At 46.2% G+C, this 23329-nt stretch overlaps 1 protein-coding gene across 1 annotated transcript in view; it reads right to left on the reverse strand.

Moving 5' to 3' along the window:
- The window catches only part of KIAA1549L (KIAA1549 like), a 117015-nt gene that overhangs the window by 20146 nt on the left and 73540 nt on the right, over positions 1-23329 (reverse strand). The window contains 1 exon segment of the mRNA XM_064576691.1: positions 522-872. Coding sequence (XP_064432761.1) covers positions 522-872 — 351 coding nt within the window.

Below are 23329 nucleotides of genomic sequence, written 5' to 3' on the forward strand. Positions count from 1 at the left end.
TGTTCTGACATTTAAAATGGGTCCTCGTTGGGAGGGGGGATTGGTTAGCCCGGTGATGGGTATTAAGGAGGGCACGTACTGCATGGAGCACTGGGTGTTATACGAAAACAATGGATCGTGGATCACTACATCAAAAACTAATGATGTATTATATGGTGACTAACATAATATAATAAAATTAAAAACTACAAAAAAAATAAATAAATAAAATGGGTCCTCACACTTGGAAGTGCAGGAAACCACCAGTGCATGAAGAATGAGGTCAAGCCTTTACAGGAGGGGTAGTCGAAAGGAAATTCATTCTACAGTGTATTACGGTTTGATGTAAGGGCTTCCTGTGTGTTTGTGCCCATGGGTTTAGGCTTGGATCATGGGTGGAGGATGGGATGAGAGCCCAGAAAAGTTTGTCTCCAAATCCCCAGCTGGTTTATCCCTAGAAGTCCCCGCCCTGAGACCCCCTTTGGAAACATGCTGGGCAGAGCTGACCTGCTGGTGGCAGGTGGGTGGGACGTCTGACTTACCGGCCGAGGCAGACTGTACTGGTACATTTCTGGGCGATAGGTGGGCACCCACTGCACTCCTGCCCTGGGCCGTGTCATGGTCCCCGGAGCGCTGGTCACCACCTCCGAGTAGGGCAGGTGTTGTGCTGAGCCATAGGCTTCCTGGTGCCGGCCCTGGCCTGCGTGGCCCGCGGACGCCAGGCTGAAGGCCTCCTCCAGCAGCATGTGCATCTGCTGCCGGACCTCGTCGATGGAGGGCTGGGAGCTCAGCGTGGACGTCTCCGAGTGGCCCTTCACCTGCCTTGACCTGCCGTAGCCCCGGGGCTCATTCACTCTGTCAATGTTGGTTTCTTCTATGATCTCAGGCTCCGTCTGGGGGGGGATCAAACACAAGCCCATTGATTTGTTAATGAACTTTCCTTCCCCTTAACGCTGTCTGCACTTTAAAATGTTCAGCTTGGGGGCGCCTGGGTGGCTCAGTCATTAAGCGGCTGCCTTCAGCTCAGGTCATGATCCCAGGGTCCTGGGATCGAGCCCCGTATCGGGCTCCCTGCTCTGTTTGGAAGCCTGCTTCTCCCTCTCCCACTCCCCCTGCTTGTGTTCCTTTTCTTGCTGTGTCTCTCTGTCAAATAAATAAATAAAATCTTTTTAAAAAAAATGTTCAGCTTGGACTTCTGCTATTATTAGGTGTAGTGCTCATTTATGTTAGCACCTCGCTGCCCTATCCAGGAATCCACCCCACAGGGGTGGTCAGCTAGCACTGTGTTTGGAAGGCCACTTGCCAGCTCTCCAGGTGGCTTCACTTTTCTGGAGCTCCAGCGATGCAGCAGGCTTTGCTAACTGGTGTAAGGATGATGAGAAATGGCTTTTCATTGACGGCATTAATGATATTCTCTAAAACCACTTAGAGACATTCTCCACCCTCATGCCTTTTAGGTAAAAGAATCTAGAGCGTCTGGTAGTCTACACCCCAATGGTTGATGCTCTGGACTCTAGACTCTCTAAATGGTCCTGTGTCCAGCCATTTAGGGAATCGCTGGCTGCCCAATGCCAGTTTTATTGGAGAAAGCAACAAAATCCTGCCACTAGATCACACTGATCTCAAAGTGGGCTCCACACTGAATCAGAAGCTCTGGAGCAGGGCCCAGCAACCTGTGCTTTAGCCAGCCCTCCAGGAGACTCTCCTGCCTGCTCAGGGTTGAGACCAACAGATCTAGAATGTTCTCCCGCCTTCCTCCAGTGAACCTTTCACTTAGGGGGCAGCTGCAGTACCTAGGTTGGCAGAGGCTGGGACATCATCAGCTTCCAGAGCAGGCTGCATGGACTGTCTCATGCTTGCCTGCTAATGAATGCTTATTTAAGAAGTCAGCCTGTGTCTGGGTCTATGATAGCCTGAGAGTAAGGCTGTGGGGGAGTAGTTAGTCCACATTCACTCAAGCACGTCCGTGGCTAGAACGTGAGGGTTCCGTGAGAATAAATCAGCATAGATCAGTTTGCCACCCTGCTCTCCATCTATGACGTAAGTGACATACTACCACTTTAGCAAAATTAGACAATATGGATAAGTAAGAGGGAAAAAAAATCTAAAAACCATTAAACTTTGGTGTACTTATTCCACTCCCAAGCCTATCGGGGTGTGCGTGTAAACTCCTTCTCCATACACACGCACCCATTTAAAAAGATTTAGGTATTTATATCCTGGTTCTGGGTGGTTATTATTATTTTACAGAGAATGAATATTCTCCCACCTGGGTGGCACAATTTAACAGCTGAGTAAACCTTGGGGCAATGTCTTAGCTTAGGTTCTCCCATAAAGCAGGACCTGAGACATACTTTATATACAGATCATTTATTTTGGAAAACAATTCCAGGGAATGGGAGTCCGGGCCTAGAATGAGTAAATTGGGGGAAGGAAAAAAAAAAAGCCAATCAAGGGCAGGCACTAAATTAGTGACTGCTGTGGGCAATTGAGGCTTAATTCCCCTTGGGAACCCCCTCCCCGCCCCGCCAAGGAACCAGGCAGAACATGGTTGAGGACTGTATAACAAAATCTTGTCCACCAGCTCTCATCCCCCACTAGTCAAGAGTTGCTCCAGAAAGTGTCCTTGAACTCTGAGATCTGTGCAGGTACCAGATGGGTACAATGGGCTCCCATGGAACGGAGACAGAGAAGCCTCAGGGCAGAAGTAAAAGCTAAGGGACCGCTACGGGGAGGTCAAGCTCCTGCTGCAGAGGACAGATGTTACAGCAAGGCCAGATCTAAAAGGTGTGTTGAGAAGACAGAAGACAGGGCATAAACGATGTTCTAACCAGGAAAGTTACTTCACTTTCTATCACTTGAGTTCCTCACCTGTAAAGTGAGGATAGTAGCATCTGCCTCCAGGGGTCTTACGAGGATTAAATATGATGATCCGTACAGAGTTTAGAACAATAGCATACGGTGAAACACAGTGGTAACCATCGTCACCATAATTATCGTTATTTTTACTTTTACATATTCAACTGCACCTGTTTCTCATGTAATTACTATGTGTAAGCCTCTCGGATATATGAGATAGAGCACAACAAGAAAATGTTGCCAGGGAACTCATTCATAAAGGGAAGTCTTTCTCCCCTTAAAATCTATACACGGAAGGTCAGAAATTTGTTATTTTTCCTACTTTGAAGACATACTCACTTTCCTTTAGTATTAAATTAATACAAGTGCATTAGAGAAGAAATAGAAAATGCAGAAAACACCAAGAAGAAAAGAGACATTCCCTGTAATCTTATCACCCAGAGTTAAGGCTTCGCCGTAGTTCAAGATCAAAAGATGAGGGTCTCTGTCAACTTTCAAATCTAGATTTATCAACAAACATCTACAGTAAGAATTGAGAATACTATTTTTATAGGAACACAAGCAAAAATAGGTCATGGAGTAGAATGCAAAATTACTTTTGCCCCAATAAACAAACTCAAAAACATTTCATATCTGGGTGCATGCCCTCGTGGGGCTCTTATCAATTGGGGATCTTTAGGGAAAGACTTGAGATGGCTCTCCTGGAAATGTGCTCCCTGATGGCTTGATGACACCTTCTAGGGTAGTGAATGCGACTTTTTTTTTTTTTAAAGATTTTATTTATTTATTTGACAGAGAGAGACAAAGCGAGAGAAGGAACACAAGCAGGGGGAGTGGGAGAGGGAAAGCAGGCTTCCTGCTGAGCATGGAGCCCGAAGCGGGGCTTGATCCCAGGACCCCGGAATCATGACCTGAGCTGAAGGCAAACGCTTAACGAATGAGTCACCCAGGGGCCCCGTGAATGCAACTTCTGAAAACAAATTTTCTTCATAATGCAGAGAACATTTTGGACAGAATTTCAAACCCTGAAAGGACTTTAGGAGACCATTTAATCCAAGCCCCATTTTATAGATGAGGTGGTCAAGGCCAGAGTGGTTTAAGTGACTTCTCCCAAGTCACCCAGGGGTGGCTGTGGCACAGTCTAGCTCTCCCAGCTCCCGTCCCCCCCACATCCTGCTGCACCATGTTGCCTGTTACATTTCCCTGTCAACGCTGTTTGCTACCCAAACACTGCCCTTCCTCCCTACATCCCCGTCTCCCTAATAAATAATGGATGCTTAATGCTAAACTACTCCCAGGTGGAAGATTAATGACACTGGGATAAGCTATGATTTTTCCCACCCCTGAGCTGTCCTATGCATTTCCAGTCATATTGGTGGATCAATTATGTAATTTATAGTTGTGCCTTAAGCAGGGCAAAAATATACTTGTTAGCAACAACTAACTCCCTGCTCTGCCACTCTTCCAGGAGCCCTGGGGCGGGACTGTGCCAGCTTGGGGGTTCTCTAAGGTTGGTGGGGGAAATATGATCTTTGATGATGAGGTGGAGACATTTTCTCCAGGTTCCCACTGCGTCCACCCCATAACACCCCAGCAGAAGTCAACCTCTGCTTCCCACCCCAGAGTTTCCATTTCGTATGGGAGGGGGCTTCACTTTAGCTGGAGGGTCCAGAGTTATACCCCAAGTGACCTCAACAGGATTGCTCCAGCCTCCTCCTGTTTTCCCACTGTTCTCACTTGGTTTTTCAGTCTCTTGACGTCTACCGATGGAAACAAGACAAACTGTCATTATACCCTGGGCTTCCCCCTCCTCACACTTGTATTCGCTTATTTAATGTCTGTCTTGCCCAAATCTGGATGCTCCCTGAGCCCATTTCACCTCTGTCTCTTAGGAACTTAGCATATTAAAAAAAAACTTTGTGAAATTAAACCAATAAGAAATTCTGTCCAGTTGCCCATGGGGTAGAACCTGAGGTTAGGATAAAGAGCCCACATTTCCTGACACATTCATTCCCTAAGCCTCAGGCTCCTCATCTGTCAAATGGGGGAGCTGAACTTTGATCTGGGAAGGACCTTCTGGTTCTCACATTTACTGTTTCTTGGACTCTATCTGCTCCAGGAAGGCCTGAGGTCCTCCTACTTTCATCATTCTTGGGGGAATCTCATGTCTACTCATGAAGTAATCTCATGTCTACTCATACCCCTGCCCAACTTCCTTCCCCACCTTGAAACATGTGAGCAGTGATACATTTGCTCTTTTACTTAATAGACAATTATTATTTCAACGAGGCCCTGGGTTGGGAGTTGTGGATACAGCAATTAATAAGATGGTGAGCCAGCCCTCAAGAAGCCCCCAGTCTATAGGAGGAGCCAAACGACAAAGACAACAGCAATAATCATAGCAGATAACATTTATTCACAGTTTATGTGCCAGACACTGTCCAGAGTGCTTTATATATATTCACTCTTTTTCTTTTCTTTTTTCTTTTAAGTTTACTTATTTAAAATCTCTACACCCAATGTGGGGCTCAAACTCGCGACCCTGAGATCAAGAGTTGCGTGCTCTACCAACTGAGCCAGCCAGGCGCCCCTCACCCTTTTTCTCTCAGTAACCTATGAGGTAGCAACTCTGACTGTCCTTATTTTATAGGTGAAGAAATTGGGGTATTGAATATGTTGCCTGTAATTGGCAGAGCTGGAATTTGAACCCAGAGAGTCTGATTCCAGCCCCAAACTGTTACCCATTGTACATATCTAAACAGATAGATTACCATACTGCAGATATGGGCTTTGACAGAAGGACAAACAGACCATCTGTGACCAGGAGGACAGACTATAAAATAATTACTGAGATAATCTCATAGACTCCTAGAAAGATGGAAAACATCAATATATACATATAAAGCTCTTCTAAGAGTGTCTGGCACATGAGCATTTAAAAATTACTAGCTGCTATCATAATTGTTGTTATCTGTCTCATTCCATAGATTGGGAGTGCCTACAGGGCTGAGCCTGTGTCTTAGGCTTATATCCACAGCCTCCAATCCAGGGCTGAGCCCAAAGCTGGAACCAAGACTCATCTGATGAGGGACAGAACTTAACATAGCAGGTGCTCAAATCTACTTGAGGACCTGTCATGACCCAGCCTTGTCCTGGGTTTTCCACATGTGTCACTTCACCCATCCCTGAGGACCATATGGTTGTACCCATCTTCCAGATAAGGCATATCATGTCTATACTGGCTTAACTTGCTTAACTTGCCCCAAGCCTTTCTCTCTAATTTGCACATTTCTGAAAATACCTTTTGCTTTTATTTGACAAAAAGGGGGAGTTCCTCCCAGTGTTGGCTGATGGTTGACTTGGGTATAATGTTGGGGGCTGTGTCTGGGACAGAGAATTTATTTTTAAACCTCTTTAACTTGAAGTTTACCATACTTGCTTCTCCAACCTCCTGAAGTACTGGGGAACTATTTTTTTTAAAAAACTATATTTATAAGTTAATCAAGATGGACTTCAATAAAAATTCTAAAAAATTAATCAGGGAATGTCCGATCATGGTAGGAAATTAGAAAACACAGATAAGCAAAAAGAAGATAATTAAAATCCACTCTAATCCTACTGCCAGAAATAACTACTGTTAACATTTTGGCCTTTGTGCATATCCTTCCACATGTTTTCTATGCATATGAAATAGAAGGATTATCAATGCCGGAGCCTTGCCAACCCCCTCCCCCCCCACCAACTTCCACACGCGGGCCCAGCATTGGCCACACAGATTCTCCAGCTATTGTGATGGAAAATAGGAAGTACAGGAGAACAAACAGGCAGAAGGGGTGTCGGCTGCAGGATTTTTAAGTGGGATTTTGGAGAGAGGTGCAGAAGCAGCTATGACATGAACGGGAGAGGAATTAAGGGAATTTTTTAAGTCTTACTGGGCATGATATAGTCACCTTCATGTATATGAAAAATATAAGTAAAGGAATAGAAGTATTTAAAAATTACTTTTGTTGACACTGCACTCAAACTGAGCCATCTGGGTCATGCTTTTATAAACAGAATATACAAACATACATACATATATATGTACGCATATATATACACATATATAAGGTTTTTTATAAAATGGGACTGTATATAGTATCTCGAAACCCTTTTTATACAATATTGTGAAATGTCTCTGCCAGTAAATATATGTATTTTAGGGAATAATTTTAAATGATTTCATAGCATTCTGCTATATGGAGTTTTCAAGCTATATGTAATAGTCCCCTATTGTAGGTGATGTCCTAGTATCTTGCTGTAGAAACAAAGCCGAAATAAGTACACTTGTGAATGACACTCTGCACATAACCATGGATTCAGCCTCAGGTTAAACCCCTAGAAGTGGAATTATGGGGTCAGAGGATATGCACATATTGAAGATCTTGGACTCTTAGTGTATTTCATCATTCAGCAGCAAAGTCCACAGGTATTTAGAAGAAATTAAGGCCATTTCTTCTGCACACCTGAACCCACTTGGGGCTTGAGCTCTGGTGCCTACCGGAAAGAGTGAGAAGCTGTGACCCTTTCAGGGTTTTTTTCAAAAGAGCACACCAGGATGACTCACACAGGGACTAAGTATCCATGTGACTTCAGCTTCACTTTGAAATACTACAGAACAAACCTGAAGGAAATGACAGCCCTGCTGGGACCCCCAAGTACCTTCTTTCTAGAAAGTATTCCAACACAGGACATGGCTCAGGACACAGCTCAGTCCTACTGCCTGGTCCTGGAGCAAATTCTATAGCCCTAAGACTTCATCAACACTATAAACTAGTTTTCTGGGGTGCTGGGTGGCTCAGTCGGTTAAGGGTCTGCCTTGGGCTCAGGTCATGATCTCAGGGTCCTGGGATGGAGCCCCACATTGGGCTCTGTGCCGAGCGGGGGGCCTGCTTCTCCCTCTCCCTCTGCCTCCCCACCCACCTTGTGCTCTCTCTCTCTCAAATAAATAAACTCTTAAAAAAAAAAAAGAAACAAACCCAAAACTAAAAACTACTTTTCTATCAGACACCTAATGAAAGGACAAATCATGGACCAGGAGAAAATGCTAGGATTTGTAACCAGAATATATATGGAATTCCTATACATAAAGAACAAAAAGACAACTCAATTTAAAAATTGGGCAAATGGAGGGTATTATGCTGAGTGAAATAAGTCAATCAGAGAAAGACATGTATCATATGACCTCACTGATATGAGGGATTCTTTTTTTTTTTTAGATTTTATTTATTTGCGAGAGAGAGAATGAGAGACAGAGAGCATGAGAGGGAGGAGGGTTAGAGGAAGAAGCAGACTCCCCACCGAGCAGGGAGCCCGATGTGGGACTTGATCCCGGGACTCCAGGATCATGACCTGAGCCAAAGGCAGTCGCCTAACCAACTGAGCCACCCAGGCGCCCAATATGAGGAATTCTTAATCTCAGGAAACAAATGAGGGTTGCTGGAGTGGTGGGGGGTGGGAGGGATGGGGTGGCTGGGTGATAGACATTGGGGAGGGTAAGTGCTATGGTGAGCGCTGTGAATTGTGTAAGACTGTTGAATCACAGACCTGTACCTCTGAAACAAATAATACATTATATGTTTAAAAAAAAAAAAAAAGAAGATAGCAGGAAGGGAAAAATGAAGGGGGGGAAATTGGAAGAGGAGACGGACCATGAGAGACTATGGACTCTGAGAAACAAACTGAAGGTTTTAGAGGGGAGGGGGGTGGGGGGATGGGTTAGCCTGGTGATGGGTATTAAAGAGGGCACATACTGAATGGAGCACTGGATGTTGTACACAAACAATGAATCATGGAACACTGCATCAAAAACTAATGATGTAATGTATGGTGATTAATATAACATAAAAGAAATGACTATTAAAAAAATAAATAAATAAAAAATAGGCAACTGTTCAAAGTTAAAACACTGCATTATGACAGGATTGGCGACAGTCCTAAAACACACTGTATATTTTGCACAGAACCATGGGCTTTTGTGCTTTCAGGAAGTTTAAGTTACAGTTTGAGGCCTAGACTTGAGGAAATGGTAATGATTTGTCACAAATTCTATGCATAAAAACAGGTTCTGCATACTATGGCTCATCAATGATTTTTGTAAATAAAGTTTTATTGGAAAAAAAAATTGGGCAAATGGGTGGCATCACAATTCTGGACTTCAAGCTCTATTACAAAGCTGTCATCATCAAGACAGTATGATACCGGCACAAAAACAGACACATAGATCAATGGAACAGAATACAGAGCCCAGAAATGGACCCTCAACACTATGGTCAACTAATCTTTGACAAAGCAGGAAAGAATGTCCAATGGAAAAAAGGCAGTCTCTTCAACAAATGGTGTTGGGAAAATTGGACAGCCACATGCAGAAGAATGAAACTGGACTATTTCCTTACACCACACACAAAAATAGACTCAAAATGGATGAAAGACCTAAATGTGAGACAGGAGTCCATCAAAATCCTTGAGGAGAACACGGGCAGCAACCTCTTCAACCTCAGCCGCAGCAACTTCTTCCTAGAAACATCGCCAAAGGCAAGGGAAGCAAGGGCAAAAATGAACTATTGGGACTTCATCAAGATAAAAAGCTTTTGCACAGCAAAGGAAACAGTCAACAAAACCAAAAGACAACCGACAGAATGGGAGAAGATATTTGCAAATGACATATCAGATAAAGGGCTAATATACAAAATCTATAAAGAACTTATCAAACTCAATACCCAAAAAAACCTAATCCAATCAAGAAATGGGCAGAACACATGAACAGACATTTCTGCAAAGAAGACATCCAAATGGCCAACAGACACATGAAAAAGTGCTCCACCTCACCCCAGTCAGATCGGCTAAAATTAACAAGTCAGGAAACGACAGATGTTGGTGAGCATGCGGAGAAAGGGGAACCCTCCTACACTATTGGTGGGAATGCAAGCTGGTGCAGCCACTCTGGAAAACAGCATGGAGGTTCCTCAAAAAGTTGAAAATAGAGGTACCCTATGACCCAGCAATTGCACTACTGGGTATTTACCCCAAAGATACAAATGTAGTGATATGAAGGGGCACATGCACCCCAATGTTTATAGCAGCAATGTCCACAATAGCCAAACTATGGAAAGAGCCTAGATGTCCATCAACAGATGAATGGATAAAGAAGATGTGGTATATATATATGGTATATATATATGAAGTATTATGAAGCCATCAAAAAATGAAATCTTGCCATTTGCAACGATGTGGATGGAACTAGAGGGTATTATGCTAAGTGAAATAAGTAAATCAGAGAAAGATAAGTATCATATGATCTCACTGATATGAGGATTTTGAGAAACAAGACAGAAGAGCATAGAGGAAGGGAGGGATGAAACCAGAGAGGGAGACAAACCATAAGAGACTCTTAATCTCAGGAAACAAACTGAGGATTGCTGGAGTGGAGGAGGGTGGGAGGGATGGGGTGGCTGGGTGATGCACACTGGGGAGGGTATGTGTTGTGGTGAGTGCTGTGAATTGTGTAAGACTGATGAATCACAGACCTGTATCCCTGAAACAAATAATACATTATATGTTAATAAAAAAATAAAAAAAATTGGGCAAATGGCTGGAACAGTCATCATCAATAAAAGAAGATACATAACATGTCCCATAAACACATGAGGAAGTGCTCAACACCGCTAGTAATTAGGGAGGTTATATCATTTTACAGTCACTGGAATGGCTAAAATTAAGAAGATTAATAACAGCAAACATTGGTGAGGTTGAGGAGTGACATCAGAACTGGCATACTGTTGGAGGGAGGGTCAAATAGCACACATACCTCGTAGACCTATTTGTCATTCCTTAAAAAGTTGAACGTACACCTCATGACCCAGAGATGCCACTCCTACGGATTTATCCAAGATAAATGAAAACATATTGTCCTGGCCCATTCAGGTTGCCAGAACAAAATACCACAGACCGGTTAGCTTATAAATAACAAAAATGTCTTTCTCAGAGTTCTGGAGGCTGGAAGTCTGAGGATGCCACATGGTTGAGTGAGGGTCCTCTTCTGGGTTACAGACCTTGGAAGGGGTGGAAGAAGGGGTCAGGGAGATCTCTGGGGTCTCTCATCTAAGGGTACTAATCCCATTCATGAGGGCTCCACACTTCTGACCTCATCACTTCCCAAGAGCCCCACCGCCTAATACCAACACATCAGAGGTTAGGATTTGAACACATAAATTTGGGGGGATGCAAATCTTTAAAAAAGTTGGGGGAACCTGGGTGGCTCAGTGGGTTAAGTGTCTGCCTTCAGCTCAGGTCATGATCCCAAGGTCCTGGGATAGCCCTGCTTGGTGGTGAGCCTGCTTCTCCTTCTCCCTCTGCCTCTCCCCACCTCGTGCTCTCTCTTTTGCTCTGCTCTCTCTCTCAAATAAATAAGTAAAAATCTTTAAAAAATCGAGGGGGGGGAATGCAAACATTCAGACCATAGCATATATGTTCATAAAATATGAAAATATTTATAGTAGTGTTTTCTGGTAGCTTCAAACTGGAAACAACCCAAATGTCCAATAACAGGATGGTAGACAAATAGTGGTAATAGTGGTATATTTATACAACAGAATACAACACAATAGTACTCAGTGATAAAAAAAAATAAATGACAGATACATGCAACAACATAGGTGAATTCTTTTTTTTTTTTAAAGATTTATTTAGAGAGAGAGAAAGAGAGAGAGCAGAGGGGAGGGGCAGGTGAGTCTTATGCAGACTCCACACTGAACATGGAGTCTGATGTGGGGCTCAATCTCACAAACCTGAAATCATGACCCTGAGATCATGACCTGAGACGAAACCAAGAGTTGGATGCTTAACCAACTGCACTACCCAGGCGTCCCAACACAGGGGAATTCTGAGCAAAAGAAGTCAGACACAGAAGAGTACATACCAAATAATGCCATTATATGAAGACACAGAAGAGTACATACCAAATAATGCCATTTATATGAAGTCCAAGAATAGGTAAAAGTATGAGGGTAGATATCAGAAAAGTGGTTGCCAGTGGGGGGCATGGTGTAGACGGAGTGCCTTCAGAAGGTGATAAAAATGTCCTATATTTTGATTGGACTGGTGGTCATAAGGGTACATACATGTGTCAATGCTCATCCAGCTGTATACTAAAGATCTCTACATTTTATCCTATATAAATTTTGCCTTAATAAAACAAAACAAAATGACTTGGGCAACACAGCTCGTACTATGGGGATGGTCAGGGAAGGCCTCTCTGAAGAGGTGACATTTTGAAGACCTGAAGGAGAAGGGGTTAGCCACGTGAAGATCACAGGGAAGCTTATGATCAAGTCCCGAGATGGGAAAGAGCTTGTAGTATTTGAGAAAGAGAAAGGTGGGCTGGTATGGGCTGAATTGTGAACCCCTCAAATTCATATGTTGAAGTCCTAACCCTAGTAATTTCAAATGAAACTGTATTTGGAGATAAGGTCTTTGCACGGGTAATGAAGTTAAAATAAGGCCATTAGAGTAGGGCCTAATTCAATATGACTGGTGTCCCTATAAGAAGAGGAGATTCCGACACAGGCATGTGAAGAGGGAAGACAGTATGAAGATAGGGAGAAGACAGCCATCTAGAATGCAAGGGGAAAAGCCTGGAACAGATCCTTCCCTCACAACCCCCAGAAGGAACCAACCTTGATCTTAGATGTCCAGCCTCTGGAACTGTGAGAAAATAAATTTCAGTTGTTTTAAGTCACTAGGTCCGTGGCACTTTGTTAGGGCAGCCTGAGCTGACTAACACATGAACCGTGTGGCTGGAGCCCCACGTATCAGAAGACGGGGCTAGAATGGCAGGCAGGAGCCAGATCACATAGAGTCTTTTTTTTTTTTTTTTAAAGATTTTATTTATTTATTTGAGAGAGAGAGAATGAGAGAGAGAGAGAGCACATGAGAGGGGGGAGGGTCAGAGGGAGAAGCAGACTCCCTGCTGAGCAGGGAGCCCGATATGGGACTCAATCCAGGGACTCCAGGATCATGACCTGAGCCGAAGGCAGTCGGTTAACCAACTGAGGCACCCAGGCGCCCGATCACATAGTCTTGAAGGCCATGGTAAGAAGGCTGGAGGGCTTTCAAAGGGCAATGTGAAGCTCTTGAAGAATTTTAAGCATGGGAGAAATGTGATTGGAATTTACAGAAAGTGAGTTAGAAGGCTCTTGCAGTAATCCAGGTAAGGAGAAACAGCAGGGGCTTGAATTAGGGTGGACAAAGAAGGTATGGACGAGCTCTAGAGATATTTTGGAAGAGAGCTGACAGGACTTGCTGAAAGATGAGGTGTGGGATGAAACAAAGGAAGGAGTCAAAGCTGAGACCTTTGCCAAGAAGGGGCATCTTGCTACTTGGGTCTCCTTGATGTTCTCTGAGCTCCCTAGGCATGCGTTGTCTTCTGGGCCCTCCCACTTGCTGTTCCTTCTGCCCAAATGCTCTTCCCCCAAGGGCTAGCCTGGCTAGCTCCCTCATTTCTGGTCTCTGCTCAGAAGTCACTGCCCCCCCCAAGAGCCTTCCCGGGGCCAACCTATAAAAAGGGCTTCCTGTTTTTCTCCATTGTCTCGCTCTGCTTTATGCTCCCCCACAGCATTTCTGACACTGCGCTGAACATCTACGTGCTCGGGTGTTTATTACTTTTTCTTCCTACTGGAATATAAGCTCCCCGAGGGCAGGGACTTTGTCATGTGTTCTGCTGCAACCCAGAATGGCAAACAGTAGGACTTTAATACATACTAGTTGAATGAATAAATGGAAATTCATCTTAAAAGAGAGCCTGAAGGATTTCTGCTCAAAAGCCTCTACCAGGAAAAGACATTGCCAAGTGTCTAAAATGAATTAGATGTAGAACCTGCTTTTAGGCAAACAGGCTTGAGTGATGGAATGTAGAAAAGGCTCACAGAGACCCCCTGGCTGAATCCAGACAGGCCCAGCAGGTGACTCACCTCAAAATACCCATTGGCCCTAACTGACCAATGGGCTACTTACAACTAGGCACAGTTGCCAAAAACGGGAAAATTCCATATGTCCATACGTCGCCATACCTCCCCATCTTCCCCCTTTCAAAATGGCCCCCACCCACTGCCTCGTGGCACACAGTCTCTCCTCTGCTGTCCTGCCCTCCACTCCCTTGCCTTCTCCCTTGCTGTGTGCTCAATATTTTATCTCCTTTGTTCTGTCTCAGGTGAAATCTTTCACGCCACGGCTTCTACCCAATTGTCACCCCACATTTGGGGGGCCCCATCTCCTAAGAGATGCCACCACATTTAGACACCACATTAGACAGCCTTATCTAGAATGGAGTTGAAGGGTAGGGATGAAGGGCTCTTGATGATGTGGCGAACACAGGCAAAAGAAAAAAATTAAATTTGCTTACAACTTACAGCCCATTGACAAGTCCCTGAGACAGGCAGAGTGACCTTTCTCTAGGAACTCAGCTGTCTCGATGTTAATACTTGAGCTTAACATTATCCTGATCTCCAAGATCCTGTAAGCCTCCTTTAACATATAAACATTCCTTTGGAAGCTTCCTTTATCTCTGTCCCCCAACATATATGCTAGCAATCATCCTCCAAGCATATGGCCCTCTGATACACATCTGAAGGGTCTCATGACTAAAGTTTTACTAGACAGTAATAAATGACCTTTTCCTAACAACAGCTAGCCCCTCAAGGTTCTGGAAACCTTGCTTCCAAATTCCTTAGAGACTTATGCTGTCCCTAACCATTCCCCAACTATAAAGTCTATAATGGGCCACTGCTCATGACTCCAATGCAGCTCTTTCTGCCCATGGGTCCTGTCTTAGTGCATTAATAAAACCCCCTTCTTGCACTGAAGGTGTCTCAAGAATTCTTCCTCGACCGTTTGCTCTGAACCCCAACATTTTCACATCTTTGAGGCCATTTATTCCAGAATTTCTTGAGTTATGAGCCCCAGAATGGATAGATGTCTTACAAGGCCATCCTTTCCAGGACACAAGAGTGTGTACAACATCACATTGCCTCACCAGGGTTCTCCACTTACGGAGTACAAGAATTTGCCCAAGGCCCTGATTTTCAGCTCCATGCTAATCACATTTCCCCATTCAGCAAGGAGAACAGATTCTTTTTTTTTTTTTTTTTAAAGATTTTATTTATTTTTTGACAGAGAGAGACACAGTGAGAGAGGGAACACAAGCAAGGGGAGTGGGAGAGGGAGAAGCAGGCTTGCCGCGGAGCAAGGAGCCCGATGTGGGACTCGATCCCAGGACCCTGGGATCGTGACCTGAGCCAAAGGCGGGCACTTAATGACTGAGACACCCAGGCGCCCCAAGGAGAACAGATTCTGAACAATTTCTACAACTTCACAGCAAGGGCCCCGATACCAAGTGGAGGGTTCAGCAAGATCCATTTCTGGGCCATCTGGCCATGATGCCTTGATCTGGCTCCATGTCCAGTTTTCTCTCCACCAAACAGGGTCCTTTGGGCAACACAAAATAGGGCTGCTTCTCTCCATATGATGCCAGCTTTGACCAAGGATGCAGAGACATGTGTACAAAGCTGCTTTTGGAAACCAAAGTCCAGGGAGTTTCCACTTCCCCTTGCAGGGAGAAGCACTATCAGGGCCCAAGTGCAGGCAGCCGCTTCCTCCTGAGCCTACCTCTCAAGAACTTCTCTGACAATTAAGGGAGACTGGTACCCTTCAGAACAGGTAGGAGGGTGCAGATTCATGGTTTGGTGACTTCTTTTCTGCAATCGGCATGCAAATGGAATTTTTAAAAGTCTTAGCAAAATTGCAAATTTCACTGAAAGTTCCCACCCCCCTAATCATGTTCATCATTGGCTCTATGTGCTACCAGCCCCTACCCTTGGGTGCTTTCCCAGTCACCTCATTAACATAAAAAAAGACACTTTAATATGCTCATCACTTCGGAAATTCCGAGGGTTTTTGGAGCTCTGTGCCAGGAATAGTGCATGGGAACCAAATATATATATTTCTTATTATAAATCACAATATCACAATGTGTGACAAAATTCCTAGCAGTCCTGACATGTCTAGAGTGCTGGGATGGAAAAGAAACAAAAAATAGTATCCCTCTCTCCCTCATGGAATCTGTTAGCCACAGTGAAAACAGCTAACGGTCACTGGATGTTTTCTATGTGCTTTACCCACATTAACTCACTCAATTCTTATAACAACCCTATAAGGCACGTGCCCTTTGCATCCCCATTTTCTAGATGAGAAAACTAAAGCACGGAGAGGTGGAGTAAACCAAACTCACGCTGCTAGGAAGTGGCTGAGCTGCAATCTGAGGGCAGCCGAGCTCCACAGGCCACGAACCTGACCATTAAACAGCACTGCTTGTTAACGTTGAGAACGAGGCGTGAGCCACAGTCAATTAATTACAAATATCTTTTAAAAAGGATTCAACCTGAAAGTAAGCACATAAGGAAGGCTTTGGCTCATGCGAAGCTATTTCACTGGGTGCTTCTGAGGGGGAGCCATCCCCTGCTTTTTCTCCTCTTCCTAGCTGAGCTGGCGCCATGGGCAGGGAGGGGACAGAAGGTCAGTTTTGAGAGCCGACCCCATTCCGTAACAAAATAGGCCCTCCCCAGCACCCACTCAGATCTGCTCTTTCTCCTTTCGGGTCTTGAAAAAGCCAGCCAGCCAGCCAGCCAGCCAGGGGGCGCCTGGGTGGCTCAGTCGTTAAGCGCCTGCCTTCGGCTCAGGTCATGATCCTGGGGTCCTGGGATCGAGCCCCTCATCGGGCTCCCTGCTCCGCGGGGAGCCTGCTTCTCCCTCTCCCACTCCCCCTGCTTGTGTTCCCTCTCTTCGCTGTGTCTCTGTCAAATAAATAAAATCTTTAAAAAAAAGAAAAAGCCAGCCAGACTCACAAAATCCCTCGTTCTCCCTCTATCTGCCCCTAAAACACAACCTCTCACCGTAGCCGGGCCTTCCCGAGCCCACAAGGAAGAGTGGTCACTGGCTCTTCACCGCACTCAACTCTCCCTTCATGGAGGGCCAGCTAAAGATGACAGGCGGAGACCGGTGGAACGAGCGACATGGAGGGTTACGCTGGTGTTGCTCCTTAAGAGGCCCAACCACCAGTGTTCCCCGGGTAGCGGATACTGTAATGGCCTCGGCCCGCATCCACTCCTGCCCCAGCTCCCTCGGTGAGGTCTGACTGGGTTAAACCCACCAGTGTAAGCCTCCCACCCCCATTGCTGCAGTGATGGATACACGGGGTGGGTACTTTACCTTCGGAGGCTCAGTTAGAGCAAAACCCATAAACTGTTTCATGGCTGGAAAGGAGAAATTCTCTCTTTCATTGGTCCATGTGGTATGTAGATGTGGGGCCGAGGCTCCTGCAGCCACTTCCCAGTAGAGCGGATGAAGCCGATGCCTAAGGACGGCGCCGCACAATGCAGAGGGGATTGAACTGGAGCCCCAGTCAGACCATGCCTGGATTTATTGTACCCAATACCTTCCCTTCATGATTTAAGATCATTTCATTTGGGTTGGGTTTTCTGTTATGTTAGCCCAACCGATAACCACTATTTAGACGGAACTTCAAACAGTAACATACATTTGCCTACACTGATTTGATAAGCAGCCAAATCATATGTTTATATGGCTCGGGGTTATAAATCCGCCCTATATGTTCAAGTCTCAGCTATAGAGTCACTTCTTCTGGCTGACACACCTGTTTGCTCATTTGCTCAACAAACAGAGACACAGAATTTACTATGCGCCAGTTCCTATTCCGAGTGCTGAGGTGTCCAGGATGAATAAAATATGATTCCTGTCCTTGAGGAGTCAAACAGGGAAAACAACACAAGTAAATCTACAGATGGAAGCCCGGGAGTAAGGGCTTTGATGGGAGTGAGTCCCACGTGCTACTGGTGCACCAAGGACAGATGCCTAAGTCAACCCCACAGATATGGGGTCAAGGAAAAGATTCTGGGGGAGAAAATGTTTAGACTGAGTTCTGCAAGCATTGTCTGGATCACCGGTCCTCAACCCAGAGCGCGCCTGCCCCCAGGGTAACGTCTGGAAACATGTTGTCACAACTTTGGAGGTGCTACGGTAGCTGGTGGGAGAGGCCAGGGATGCTGTTAAACATCCTACAATGCACAGGACAGCCCCTTCTTCCCCCGCCCCCAACAAAGAATTATCTAGCCCCCAAACCAACAGTGCTGAGACTGAGAAACGGTGGCTGCATGAAGTAGGTGCGAAGGGATGTCTTGAGCAGAGGGATGAACACAGGCAAAGACACGGAGATGTGAGTCCACATGACAAACGTGGGATGGGTGTGTGGGGCCCGAGCCAAGGGTGGGTGAGGGCACGGCAAGCATCCGCTAGAAGGGCGTGCCCGGGCCAGCCGATGCAGACGCGTCCTGAGCTGGGAGCTGAGGGTTTAATCTTAACCCGAGAGCTGTGGGGAGCTACCAACGGATTTGCCACAAGGCTATGTGTTTTAGAAGGACTCCTCCGGCCGCTGTTTGGCGGCTTCCTGAGTGGTGAGGACTGAGGACTGGACCACCAGTGTCTGTGGCCTCCCGTCCAAGTTCACTGCCCCAGCCGGCTGCATGTGTTTCCACCGGTCTCCTCTACTCGTGCGTAAAAGCGCTCGGGTGAATCCATCTTTCTCTTCTCCAGAGTGCCCTGCACAGGTAGTACGGGGGAAATCACCTGTGGGGCTTACATGCTAACGCCACCAAAGAAAGTAGAAATCAGAGAAAGTTACCAAAAAAAAAATCAGAGAACGTAAAACTTTGAAAGGCCTTAAATTAACCCTGTGGCACAGCATACATGGCCTGTGTACACAATCTTACGGAGTAGTACGCGAAAAGCAGCAGATCATCTCTAATGTACAATATGAATAGAACATATGCAGAAGCTAATTTTGGGGTGACATTCAAATTTTTCACTTTGTCTTTCAGGGCCCATGTTGCTGAATTCACATACGCTAAATGGCTCCAGCACTCAGTGAATGCTGGCTAGAAGAAATGAAAGGGATGGCAGTTCCCAAGGAATTCTCATCAGTCCGCTGGCCCCCGGCTCCTGCAGGGGTTTGGGGGCACAGGTGGGCTGGGGAGCACACAGGGCTGGGAGGAGCTAGTGTGGCGTGCACTGCTCAGGACCACAGGACTTTCCCTCCAGTTGCTGGGCACACTGCCAGGGGCCGGCCCTCAGCGGTCAGCTGGGAATTGCCTTTGCTCTCCCTGGGCATCGGTGGGAATTGGCAATGCCAATCCTCTCAGTAGCCATTGTCCTTGGCTAAAGGGAGCTGCCTTGCCCAAGGACGCCCAGTGATGGTCTGCGCTAGAGCACAAAAGCCCAGACGCTTCGCACACGTTGGGAGCAGCTCTGCAGGGCCATGTGAGCTTAGCCGAGGCCTCGTAGTATCCGTACCATAGCCCAACTTTTACCTGCCCACTGCTGCTTCCTTCCCTTCCCCTACAGGCATCCCTATCCTGAGCAGCACACAGGGGACCCTGGCCTGCAAGAGTCTGGGAGAAGCGATTTGGGTAAGCGGGCACCACGAGAAGCAGGCGGTGCCCAGAGCACAGGAATCAGAGAACATGAGCAGGCAGATGGCACTTGCGTGCTTACAACAGAGAGGAAGCTGTTTGGTTCCTGCCCAGTGGGAAATGGCCTGCATGGGAGGGAAGTCCTGGGCCTGCAGGGGAGGCCTGGCTCCAGTGAGGTCACAAGGCCATCCTGAAACCTGGCCCACTCCCTCTCAAACTTGCCAACCAGAATCCACCTCCTGCCCCCCTTGCCAAGTGGCATCCATCTCTGTGGGGTTAGCAAGTATCTGGACAGCCACAGCCTGGGGGAGATGTGGCCTACACCACAAGGCCCCCTTCACCACCAAACCCCTCCACCTCTTTGCCTTGGGCTCAACCAGGGAGTCTGACTTCTTAGTACTGTTATTTCCTTAGGATTAAAAGCCCCTACATTAACTTGAGATGACATAGCAAGCCAGGCTTACCAATCGCTTAAGCTAGCTGGCAGAGGCAAGAGGAAAAGACTAAAGGCTGAGCAGGGAGCACACATGTGAGACAGTTCTGGGTGGGATGCTAAGGGGGTGAAGGTGGTGAGGGCGGGGTCAACACAAGAGCACCAAGTGCAGAGGGCAACAAGCAGGTTGCCTTTGCGGTGAAGGACCAAGTCCTCAAATCCAACCACTTGCCTCCCAAAGAAACCAAGAGCTGGTTGTACCCTTAACTGGGCACATCATGCAGTGCTAGGGCAGCCTTGCCCTTTCCTGATGAGAGTCTCTGCTATCAGGCCAAAGCCATAAGATGCTGGCGCAGGGGTGGGGAGGGAGGAGGAGAGACTTCTGCTAATAATATTTACGTAGAAGGCCCCAGACTTGCTATAAGCCACCACAGGCTGCCAGGGCTTTCCAGATCATATTGCCTTCCTCTGCGATGGAACCCATCAAACAACCGCTCTGATTCTCTAGCCTCCTTCCCTTCTAGTAACCGCTGTTCACCTGGGACAGAGGGAGCTGGCTGCCTTGTGAGCTGAGGGAGGCCAGCAAATGATGCCCAGTCACACACCACACGGCGCACCCAGGCCTTCAGCGGGTGGCTGGGCACTGAGCTCCAGGCGATGCTTTCATCTTCCTCATAGCCATCCTTGCCTCCTCTAGCTCTCCCCACGGCTTCCCAAATATTGCTCTGCCTGGTCATTCTCCTCTCATCTCTCTTGCACCTGTGGTGGGGACGGTGGGCGGGCACTCGGCAACCTCCTGGCAGCGTGCATTCCTGCGGTGCCGAGGCTGACGGGCCAACGCTCACTCATGGCCCTCTGTGAGGCGGGGGCTGTGCCCGAGCCTGGGCTTCTGTCGGTGAAGGCCCTGGTGTGCATGCCAGACTGAGTACAGTCCGTCTGCTCCCTGGTAGTTCCCGGGCAGACCCCTCCTTTCCCGCCGTCCTGCTCGGGTTAGAGGCAGTCCCCCGCCCTGGTCAGGGCCAGCCCTGTGGTTTTGTTCTCAGCCTCTCCCAGAACATTCTGCCAGCCCTCTGGTGATTTGGTGAGCGCCTAAACTCCTCACAGTCATGTTTGGTCTGTTCACGAGGCTTGAGGTTTTCTGTTTTCTGCAGCAGAACCTTGCCTGACATAGTATCCCTTTTTGTAGGTTTATGTCTACTTCTCAATTGCGAAACCATCTGGTTTTCCACTAACATTGCCAAACGTTTCCCTGAAGAACACCTCTGGAGTGACTGGTGATTGTGGTCACTACAGTGGAGCCTTCAGCATCCTCTCTTCGGAGAGGCATCAAGGGATCAATCATCCTTCTCAATGTTTTCAAACCCTCCGGCCACATTTCAGGGTTTCCGGTGAAGGCTCTGTGAGCACCCCAAGGTGTGGAGCTTTGACAAGGTGCTGGAGGGAAACCTAAGGGAAGGAGCCTGTAGAGGTCTCCACTTCTAGAGGGGAGCGTTCATTTTCAAAGGTATAATTCAAACATTCCGTTTGAGTCTCCCTCAGAGCCAAGGCGCTTAGCTGACCCCATTCCTGCCACATTTTAAAATTCCAAACACAAATCGAGGTTGAGGAGGTGCATTAGTATTTCTGGCGAATGATTTGATTATTCCTTGTCCTCTGGAAGCAAAGGCTGATTCCTCAACGACATAAAGGGATTACTAATTTGCCTGATAGAGGGAAAATCACTTGGATCTTTATTCTGCCTGAGAATTCACATGCGGGGCATTTTCTTTCCCCCCCTCACCACTTCATTATTTTCTATATGACTTTTATTCAGAAAATAACATTTAAAAAAATACTTTGAAATAGAGGTATTTTTTATTTTAAATATCAGTCTGACATTATCTTTTCTACCTGCTTCATGCACTGGGAGGAATTCATTTCAATGCCAAAGTTAGTTTAAAGATCTGGTCTGGCCATCTTTCTAAAATCATGCCTTCATCTAAAGGGGGTGCCGCCTTCTAGAAAATTACTAGCCAGGTGAGCCACAGAAACCACCAGGAGTGTGCTGCATCCCTTAGCTGTTAGGGGGACTAAGAGGTTAAGAATTGTTGGGGCAAAACACAGTGATTCCCACACCCCTTGGAGCTGAGAGTCTCTCCTGGGCAGGTCCCAACACATCCTGCTCTATGCAAACATTTTCAAACAATCCAGGCTGCCCTCAGTCCTGGGGCTAAGATTTGCCTGTGTTGTGTGTGTGTGTGTGTGTGTGTGCTTCTTTATTTATTTACTCATTTATTTTTATATGCCGCCTTTCCTGTAGGGATTCTAACGCGGTCAGCTTTGGAGAAATTAAATCAGTCTCCCAGTGCTTCTGTTTCTACCTGTCAAGGAGCAGGTCCCCCCTGATGCTCCCTAATCTGGCAGAAATGACTAGAAATCTGGGCCTGGCTTCAAGATCTCCAGACCCAGTAGGAAGAATGACATGCTTCCAACTGACTGACCTGTTCACTGCTGGGCTAATGGGAGTCTTTTGTCAGAGGTGCCCTAGCATTTTTGGAAAATCAGAAGTTCAGAAAACGAATGCATTGTTTAAAGCCATGACTCTCGTCTTTTCCTCCTTCATCTGCGGGTCCATTTTTGGCTTGAGTTGTCTGTGCAAGCGTTCTTGTGACACCTGCCATCCAGCCTCTTCCTGAGATCAGAAGTATAGGACATACAATCATGTGAAGACAAATATACAGAGTGATGGGTTTTTATGGAAGCCCTACTGCATTGTGGTTAAGAGGGGAGGCTTTGGAGTTGGGTAGACAAACGATGTAACTGCTCTGTGCCTCGGGTTTCCTCATCTGTACAATGGGTGTAAGGAGGGTACCTACCTAACTGGTGACTGTGCAAATTCCATTAGATAATTCACATAAAAAGACTATAATAGAGGCCGGTCTATCCTGTGCAGTTGGTAAATGATAGCTACTTTTCATATGATCAGCACAAAAGGCACGGGAATAAGAAACAGGAAGCAACTGCATTCTTACAGACAACAGTCATTAACCATTTTTAAAACTGGTCCCTAGATGATCATTTTGTTTTAAGGAAGCTTATCTTTGCTTATGTTTTTGAGACCACATGCAATTCTCAAGACATGTATATTTAAGAAAAATCTATTAGAATGCAGTAGGCTTCCCTTAAAGCAACCTATAGCTGGAATATTTATACATGTTTGTGAGGGGTGAGCAACCCCCTTTTAAAAATCATCTCTCTCCTTCTGTTGCCGTAAGTAATGTACTAACAAGGCATTCTAAAAGTATTAAGTCACTACTGCAAGTCATGGCATAGTCTATGGTTAAAAAAAAAACACTGCACTGTTCTCTTTTCAAGACTAATAGGGAAACTGTCTTATTTCCTCAAACTGTAAAGATGTCTGTGCCTAGAATCTCACAAGAGACCCATTAATTCCAATCTTGAAATACATTAAGAATCCTATCATATACCTTAGGTATGTCGGAGC

The sequence above is a fragment of the Mirounga angustirostris genome, unplaced genomic scaffold, assembly GCF_029215605.1.
Source record: "Mirounga angustirostris isolate CCGP_5_RB_7025 unplaced genomic scaffold, mMirAng1.0.hap1 SCAF_13, whole genome shotgun sequence".
Classification (NCBI taxonomy): domain Eukaryota; kingdom Metazoa; phylum Chordata; class Mammalia; order Carnivora; family Phocidae; genus Mirounga; species Mirounga angustirostris.